Source organism: Pholis gunnellus (assembly GCF_910591455.1).
Source record: "Pholis gunnellus genome assembly, chromosome: 18".
In the NCBI taxonomy this organism is placed as follows: Eukaryota; Metazoa; Chordata; class Actinopteri; order Perciformes; family Pholidae; genus Pholis; species Pholis gunnellus.
This window is the reverse complement of record NC_136545.1, coordinates 17,336,713-17,346,349: the sequence shown is the minus strand read 5'-3', so window position 1 is coordinate 17,346,349 and position 9,637 is coordinate 17,336,713. Positions and strand designations below refer to the sequence as shown.

General features: G+C 42.9%; 2 protein-coding genes across 2 annotated transcripts; one reads left to right on the top strand and one right to left on the bottom strand.

Annotated features, from left to right (window-relative positions):
- The first annotated feature begins 126 nt into the window (after positions 1–126).
- Positions 127–3,052, top strand: mrps2 (mitochondrial ribosomal protein S2). Its single transcript, XM_079179124.1, has 4 exons — positions 127–171; positions 413–517; positions 604–724; positions 1,885–3,052. The coding sequence occupies exons 1-4, from the start codon at positions 147–149 to the stop codon at positions 2,429–2,431; spliced, it is 798 nt and encodes a 265-aa protein (XP_079035250.1). The 5' UTR covers positions 127–146; the 3' UTR covers positions 2,432–3,052.
- A 238-nt stretch (positions 3,053–3,290) lies between these two features.
- dipk1b (divergent protein kinase domain 1B) lies at positions 3,291–8,593 on the bottom strand. Its single transcript, XM_079179517.1, has 5 exons — positions 8,376–8,593; positions 7,306–7,440; positions 5,490–5,597; positions 4,844–5,020; positions 3,291–4,712 (listed from the first exon to the last, which is right to left on the bottom strand). Exons 1-5 carry the CDS (start codon positions 8,439–8,441, stop codon positions 3,900–3,902), a joined length of 1,299 nt encoding a protein of 432 aa, XP_079035643.1. The 5' UTR covers positions 8,442–8,593; the 3' UTR covers positions 3,291–3,899.
- Positions 8,594–9,637: the final 1,044 nt, after the last annotated feature.

The following is a 9,637-nucleotide window of genomic DNA, read 5'->3' as shown; positions in this document are numbered from 1 at the left end:
AGTTAAAAAATAATGATCTGGCGTCATGGGTATTGTAGTCTATTATGTAAAACTGTCACGACAGAACCACAACTTTACGGCAGTCCCTGAACGACAAAACGCGCAGTCGCAGTGTGCTGACCTTCTGTGGTGCTCCTGAAGCAAGCATGGCTGCCCGGGCGCTAACGAAAGGTATCTGCTCATAAGTATTTCTAATTGTCCGACAGAGGAAGTCTCTGTCTGAATGTCACACAGTATTATATCTCGAGACCAGTTGTGGTATTGTTCTGGTTGATGCTTATAATCCTGACAGTTTGGTTAGCAATATATTTGACGGCTAACGTATGTAGCTAGCAGCTAGCAGTTACTGACTCGCTGGTTACAAGTTAATGTCCGATGTCTTGACTGATGCCACTTTGTGTCTCATATTTAGGGCTTTGGGGACTACGACCCTCTGCTGTGTACCCGTGTGCTGGACATCAGTACGCTACTGCAGCAGCCATCAAACCGACCCAACTCAAAGCTGACGATGTTACAGGTGAGCTAACGAATGTAAAACAAGCAGGAGTGTGTGACGTTGTTTTTAAACCAGACTTTTAGTAATGTTGTGGCTCCTGCACGCAGATAAAGTGATAAACCAGCCGCTGGAGAAGCCGGACTTCTTCCGTGTGTCGGAGCTCTTCTCGTTGAAAGACCTGTTCGACGCCCGAGTGCATCTCGGCCATAAGAAAGGTTGCAGACACAGGTCGGTGTGCATTTATACTCCAATTCAAAATGCATGATGTTGAAGCAATTCTATTGATTCGTCCATTCCAGTGTGAGGGACATGGCTGCAACAACGGGTTATTTTCATAATCGATCAATCTTTTCTTGATTAATAGATAATTATTTTGGTCTCAAGTTCTTTATTTCTCATATGCATAACTATTCCAGTGATGAGTTGTTGCAAACGAGCTCTCTCTAACAAAGCATACAATATATAAAGAACTCGTTTTGTCCGAGCAACAGTCCAACACCCAAAGATATTCAAGTCAATTTATTTTGTTTTACACTCTATACATCCTCTGTCCCGGGACCCTCACAAAGGATCCCTCTACCAGGATGGACAGAAGTGTGGACATAATAAACAACATAACAGAGTTACAACACAATTTACTATCGTATAACAACTATGTAAAGCAGCAAATCCACCAATAAAGTGTGGCATTTGTTGCCGGTTAATATTCTGTTGCACAACTAATCAATAAGTCAACAAATAGTTTCGGCTCTAGTGAAGGAAATGAAGATCTACCCGGTAACACACAGAGCAGTCTGTACTTGTTTGGACGTGACCTTTTGTTTTGATTCTGTGCTCCCAACACATTGATTTTTAAATTAAATCAATTACCTGACGCGACGCAGAGCAGTAAAGCTGTGACGCCTAAAAGTCACTGAGCAATTCCAGTCTGCCAGACAGAGACACGAGGAACAGTGTTAATATCAGGCTACATAATATCCCCATTACAGTACATTTATAACAACTGTGCTGTTTTAATGTGTAACCAGTGTTAACATTTCATTTTTTTTTTTGTTTACGATCCAAAATGTCACTGCTAAACTAAAAGGAAATGCGGTTGTCGCATAAATAAATAATAGGAGGTAGATAAAGTAATAATGGAATACAATTAGAACTTATTCACGAGCATTTTGAGATGAATGATACGGTTATGTGAGGATACTAGCGCTATGTGTTACCACATCAGAGAAACAAAGCCAAACAGAAACTGGTTTGATAAAGTTGACCGCAGACGAATCAATAAGTCGATGTTAAACTCGAGGGAGAGCTGTGACCCTGAAAAGTGAAGCACAGTTTGCTGCAGTGACCTCTCTATTTTAAAACCTAAATCGATTTTTTCTTTTTTCTAGGCTTATGGAGCCGTACCTCTATGGCTGCCGTTTGGACCAAGACATAATTGACCTCGACCAGACCGTGGAGCACCTCCAGCAAGCCCTGAACTTCACCGCCCACGTCGCGTACCGCGGCGGCGTCATACTGTTCGTCTCCCGCCAGCGTCAGTTCGTCCACCTGGTGGAGAGCGCCGCCAAGAGTTGCGGCGAGTACGCCCACACGCGGTACTGGCAGGGCGGCCTCCTCACCAACGCCCCCATCCAGTACGGCCCGGGAGTCCGCTTACCGGACCTCATCATCTTCCTCTCCACGCTCAACAATGTGTTCCAGCCGCACGTGGCGATCAGAGACGCGGCCAAGATGAACATCCCCACGGTCGGCGTGGTGGACTCGAACTGCAACCCCAGCCTGGTGACCTACCCGGTGCCCGGGAACGACGACACTCCGGCTGCCGTGGAGACGTACTGTCGCTTATTCAAGATGACCATCAACCGCGCCAAGGACAAGAGGAGGCGGATGGAGCTGCTGCACGGCTTGTCGGCACCGGCCACGCCAAGCTCGTGACATGATATATTGTTAAATAAGAGACATTGAAAAAAAGTACAAATCGTCTGCTGCTCCCTGTCATCATGCATCTGTATTTGGAAGAAAAAGTGATGAAACATGATGTTGTCCTGTGTTGAGACTGAACTTCCGTGTATCTTACTCTTTAATGAATCTAGTTTCTGTGACACGTCGTCTTCTGGTTCTCATTTCATTTGTTTTATACCTCCACGCTGGTGACGGCCTTGGCCCGAGACATGTTTCCGGGTTGTCCGTCCGTACGGTTCCTGTGAAAGATATGTCTCGGGGACACTTGAGACCTTGAGGTGGTCTGCTATTAGCCTGTTGTGAAATTATTTTGCAACAATGCACCATTTCCTCTAAAATCTCATTTGAAATTAGACAAATTGTCTCATGAATGTGATTTGAAGTGTGACTCTAGGACCTTCCTATCATCTAACCCTAACCCTATCCCTTATCCTGTGCTTGGCCATGACCCCGGCTTAAATTAGATTTAAATGGATAAAGCAGTCACTGCAGTTTGGCATCTGTTTCACTTTGATCTATAGTCAAAGAAGTATCAGTATACCATATCAATTTGTCTGGGATCATCAGGCATGCCTGCTTTCAGCATTACCAACTGTCCAGCTGTTGTCCTTTTAAAAAAAGGATTAAATCAGTGGGTGACGAGTACATACTGTCCAACATCTCTTCTGCCTGTGATGTTTCTGTTCAATCCGTGGTGATTTTTGCTGTTTTATTATATACTACTGTTACACATATTTGACTTTTTACTTCTTGTGGTACAGACACCAGCTACCCAGTTTAGATGGATGCAATCTAATTCACAATAGCTGAAAACCAATTGCTTAAACCAACTAATGTTTATTTATGGTTTAAAAGTTAATTCAAGTTTAACGTCTGATTATCATTTACAGCTCTGTTCGGGTCGATTTGAATACATTATCGATATCCGATCAATACCAGGAGGGACATTTCGGTGCTACCGTATACACGCATTATTCGATCCATTATTTGTGTCTTACATCTGCGTCACATGGATTCATTTACACACATAGGGAACAAGAAAACTCCAACAATATTTACAGTTGTACAAAAATCGCACCGTTGTCCAATTTGACATTCTGCCTCAATAGGGAAAGACAAAAGAGTTTAAAAACTAAAATGACTCAGATTATTTTACAGATAAAGTTATAGGCAGTGCCCTGAGAATATTATGTCTAAACAGATAAATGTGCTTCTCAAAATAATGCATTAGAAAACAAAAGACAAAAAATAAAGTCTTCTTCTTCAGCTGTTTCATATTGTATAAGCAGTATTTCACAGTTTCCTGCTATTCACAGTCAATGTAGAGTTAAAAAATACACTAATAATCACCAGCCTCTCAAACATTTGGCAAAGCTTTGTGTCCATGTCATAGTTCACTCATTTTGTAGATTTACAGGTTCGGATAATCTCAACCCGGTTTTCAAGAGTACTGTGTGTTAGAAATTTTCTTCCACAGTAACGTCTTCAGGTTGTTAAGGACTAGTGAGTGGTGCACCTCCATCTGGCTTGCCAGACCGCTGAGTGTCACACAGGTGCGCAGCTGCTTCTCCAGATCCCCACGGAGGTCTGAAGGCGCTCCAAAAAGCAGAAAGTCCTGCAAAAGCACACACACCTTTGCGAGATTGGGCTGCACGACCTCCGTGTTGCACTGCTTCACCAGTCGATCACAGGTGGCCGTGCAGTCCCGGCCGAAGGTGCAGTCCGCGTTTGTCTCACACCGCCGACCTCTCAAATGTCCCCGCACGACCGCCTCGGATGCCACACTGCGCAGGTTGGCCATTTTGCAGTCATACTTTGCATTGTACCCCACGTGGCGAGGACTGGCGTCGCATATTAGGAAGCTGCCGTAGGACCCGTGGAAGACCTCCTCCACGAACTCCAGCAGGCCGATGGTGATGCGAGCCCTCCGAGGCCAGGCCGGTGCGAGCCAGTGGTTCAGGCTGGAGCTCAGGGCGTCCGGGACCAGAGCCTCCAGGTAATGAGGCACCTCGAGCCTGTAGAGGGAGCTGTGGCCCACGTGTTCCGTCACGTACAAGTCTCCACAGAAGCCTAGCAGCTTGGGGGTGTGCTCCTTCTCCTGCAGCGCCACCATCAGAAGGAACTCGTTGATCTGGAGAAGAGCCCAGATCGACTTGGCCTCTGCTAGAGACACTTTACCATCCTGATTGACATCAGCGAGGGTAATGACCCTGTCCACCAAGGTGCTCAGAGATGGCTGCTCACCAAGGTTAGCCTGCAAAAAGGAGGTATTATGTGGTGAAATATATTATTATATATATATTATTATATATATATATATATATATATATATATATATATATATATATATTATATTAAATGGTGTAATTGCTGAAAAAAAAAGACCTTGAGAAAACTGTGCAGCATTTCTTTGAATTCGTCCATTGAGGTTCCACGAGTGGGTTTGTCAAACAAGCTCATCTCCCGCCGCAGCACAGAGTCCGGAGCCCCATCAATCTTCTCCGGATCCTCAATCCCACACTTGATCACAACGGGTCTCTCCTTCCACAGTCCACCGTACACCTGCAAGTAAAATAAAATAAAACAAGAGATGAAAGAATTATGTCTGTAATTTGATGTCATATTTTGTATTACTTTTGTAGATAATGCTTAAGTTGTGTTTTCCTCCAGGAAAATAATTAGCTGAAAAAAAAAAAATATGTCAGACTAAATTGTAAATTGATGTGCTGCAAAACTTCTTTTAGAAACGTACCATAATTATAAGAAAATCATGTCAATGACATTATATTTATTGTTTTCAGAAATGTGCGAATGGAATGATTCTGCATTGAATGCTCGAAGGCCTTAGGGATATATGCTTATATTTTAAAAAGAATAAATAAAAGCTGTGTCACTTTATTCAATATTTTAAATGTAAAAATAAAAATGCATGTGTCTCTAATGATCATTTGCATAGACGCAAAGTGTGCCTGGTTTCTAAGTGTTTTTTCTTATTCTGCGGGTGTGTGTGAACAGTGTGTGTTTATTTCACCTGATGTGTAGAGGAGGTGGACCTGCAGTGCTGCAGAGTCAGAGTTCTCTGATCGCACAACGCCTTGCAGGACGAGCCTGATATTATGCCCCTTCTGTAGTGATCACACTGCAAAAGGAAACAGGAAGTTCACTACAGTAAACACAGGAAACAGGAAGTTCACTATAGTAAACACAGGAAACAGTTCGGTTGACGCTATATTTGAGAGTGCTTAAATAAAAACGTAGATCATTTTGAGTTTCTACAAGAACATGTTTATATGCTTTAATGTTTCAAAAGACGAGATTTCATTGACATACACTGCAGCAGGAAATAAAGTGGGACACATTTAGAAAAACTGTGAAACGGTCGATATATTGTTTAGTTGTTACATCACAACTGCACAGACATACTGACGGATCGTTTGAAGGCACAGCTTCTGAATCAGTCCAACAAAGGAATTAATTGACTACACTCCTGTTAACCACAGTGTTGGAAACTGTCTCTCAAAGCGCCATCCTGGTTATAGAAGATCAATACCAGTCTCATGTCTGTGCTGTATGGTGAATAGGAAGCTATCGCCAGCAGCAATAGGTTTTAAGCACAAAGACTGGAAAAAGGGGGGAAACAGCTAGTCTGGCTCCTTTTTAAGATGACAAAATCTTTCTACCAACACCTCAAAAGTGCACAATCTAACATGTGTAAAAACAAATGTTGGATTACAGCAGGTTATTTCTACTGACACCCTCTCACCCTCTCCTCCCCGTTCAGAGCACTCATGTTAATGACATGTCACCAAAATACAAAGCAGCAACAGGCAAATCAAAACCCATTGTGCTCCCGTCCTCATCAGCACTTATCCAAGCGACACGAAACATTTCCGTGTAATCAGATTAGCCTTTATTTATTACATTTTCTTCAACGTTATTTAACAATGTCAAAACTGAGGCACAAAAAACTGTTGTGAAGATCTGATTATTTATTATGATGAGGTTACAATCATTGATCTTTTATTGCGCATCAAGTCCTCTTGAGTGGTTATCCACTTAATCGCCATCGTGTTCCTCGGTGTCTCATCAAATGTCAGCGCCTGTTCTGTTCTCAACAGCCGAAAATCTCAGAAAACAGCTGGGCACAGCAGGAGAGGAGTTTAGCTATAGGCTGTAACTGTTACTCAGCTTCAAAGGCCATGTATGAAGGAAGAGGCCCAACCAAGCAGCCCCCCCCAACTGTCCCTCCTCTTCCTCAAAAGACCTCCCGTCCATTTGTCCTGCCATATTTCCCCTTGTTTTGAGCACTTCATTTAGGAGTCTAAGCGGTTCACTGCGGCAGCCCGGAACATGATTGTAGCCTGTATTCTTCTGTTTCTGCCTTACAACTATCTGCGGTTCATTTTCCGCCCAGTAACTCATGAAACATAGAGCCTTGCATCTTCTTTTTCTTGTCTAAAAACAAATCCATTCTCTATTGTATGTGAGCTTTACCCCACCTTGAATCCGTTAGAAAACGTTCATCTGCCGCTGCATCTACATCATTTTACAAACATCATATCTGTGCTGCCTACTACCTTTTTGTTGTTGCCTCTATTCGTCTGTAATGCACTTGTTATGTGGATCTTACATCTAACCACACCAGCGTTAAAAAGGTCCAGCATAAACAGAAATCTGACCATAATATTTATATAACGATTTACCACAAATGAGCCACTTAATTCAGCCACATAACGATGAGGAAGGGGATGGCTGTGCAGCAGAATGTCCCCGTAGCATCCTGACCACCACCACACTGATGAAGTTATGAACATTGGCTTTCACTGCGTTGAGAGATTAAAACTTACAATGACCATATGGCAGACATGCCCGCGGCAGAGTTCAGAGTATGAGGCATACTGCATGTAGATGACCCAGCTGGCAATGAGGATGCCCAGCCATGCCAGGAGAAGGTACTTCACCTTAATGGCAGGGAGACGACTCTGTGGAGGAAGGAAAAAGGGAGGAAAGGGGAGGAAAGGATGGATTGGAAGGAGAAGAGAAACACAGTTAACCTGAGAACACATGACAACTGATCATAAAAACAGGCCTACACCACAATGAATGAAAGAACAGCTTGGTCACTTGACCTCAGGATAGAACCAACATATCTGATATACAGGGGTGCTTCAGTAAAAGCAGCAATACATCAATATAAGTAATACCATATTACAACAACTCCCCCATTTACTGTAAAGGTCACAAGATGCAGCACAGCGAGGCGTCGCAAGTTCTACAATTCTGTATTAATCGTTTGGACTTCTCTTGTGTGACTGTGCTGAACAACTCAGACATCTGATATGACAAACTCGAACTAGACACAGATTATTTTAATTTTGTTTAAAGGGGTTAAGCAAAATAAAAATCGCAAACTTCTAATTCAATGTTTGTATTTGTACAACCTCATCATTTTTTTTTATAACAAATCTCTATTTGATTATTCCCCAGTAATTAATACATGTGATGGAGTGAAAAGTAAACAATATTGCTCTCTGTAACGTTAAAGCATAAGGTATGCACATACTCAGATAAAGTACAAGTAGGCTTTACTTATGTTTAGTAGCCTATCTCAATAAATGTAGCCTGGGCTGAGGCCTGCACAACAAGAATCAGAATGTATGCAGAGAGGCCCACACACATCCAGGCAATCTGATTCCAGTTTCCGTGCAGGCTAAATGGATGCTGGCCACTTGATGTTAGAATAAAACAAAGATGATGGTCTGCACCCTTTAATTCCCTTCTACATTTTTCACGACATTTTGTGATGTGCGTGTGTACGCAGAAGATATTGCCCTGGAAAGCTTGACGTGCATGTGGGTAATTTGCGGTTAATAGCAACCCAAGAAAAGCAGACTGTCACCATGCTGTCCACACATACCTGCAGCCCTTTGGACAGAGGACAGAACAGCACCAGATGCACCAGTCTCCGCAGAGCCCTCGGCATTGTGAGCGACTCTGTTGGGGGGCAGCGCAGCGAGAAACCAGGGATCCCAATCTGATCACATCGTTACGGCAAAAACCTACGCCGCGCGTCGCAAATAACCAAACCTCGGAGTCTAATCATCATATGCCGTAATAATTCCTCCCGCTTGTCTTCAACTGCAAAAACCACGAGTCTCATGCGATGTAGGATTTGACCCGATGACTTCTATTTCTCAACATAAATCATTAGTCGGAGAAAAAAAAGGAGTGCGTCCTTGAAATTTAGCATTTTCACATTTCAGCTCCATATGGGCCACCCCTGCATTAATTAAGGACCTCCTCCTCAGGGTCAAGTCAAGGCGAATCCGATTAGTAGCGACACAAAAAAAATCTTCTTCTACCGTCTCATCAGATTAAAACCAGGACAACAATGTGACACATAATAAATAGCCAGTGGGTCTCCCGATGAGGAGCACACGGCCGTTCTTACCCAGCGACTCATCACTGCGCTCCTTTAAAGGGAAAGATGCGGGATCTCAGCTGTGAGATGTTTTTTATACCGCCGACATAATTCTCGCCCGTGCTTCCTGTCAGTCTGTGTGTGTGTGTGTGTGTGTGTGTGGAGAAACATGTCAGGGCTATTCAATTTAAATGTAAGGTTGTCCGGTTAGCCTACTACAGTTTTCCCCCAGCAAAGGTCCTTCTTAATATAAGTGTACACCAGTCCACTAACTCTCCTAATCAAACCAATCACCTTAAATAAATAAGGTTGCATTGTACAATAAAGAAGTGTAATTTATTTTGATTGCTATGGCTGATCAGGCTACACCAGTGGTGTAATTGTGGATAATCACAGAGTAGACGTTGCTTGATTGTGTTATTTGTTTAAATTCTGTGATAGTCATAAAGGAAGGTGCTCTCCACGCCGGTTGTTCCTGCCAGGATATTGAACTATTGTTTGCTCGAAAGGGGGACACAGCCCCTGATACATGGCATCCCCTTATTGCCTTCACGTGCTGTCGGAAAAACTACAATTTTAATGCAGATACCAATAGAAAGGGTAAATAGTACGGCTTCAGGAGATTATATTACTAACAATCAACCAGTAAAATCAACATATCAATACATACATATTGTTGGAGTCAGCTCTATGTAGTATTGGTTTGGTTTTCTATTTATAGTTAATGTGCGATAAGCATGGAGATGAAGTAATAGAGC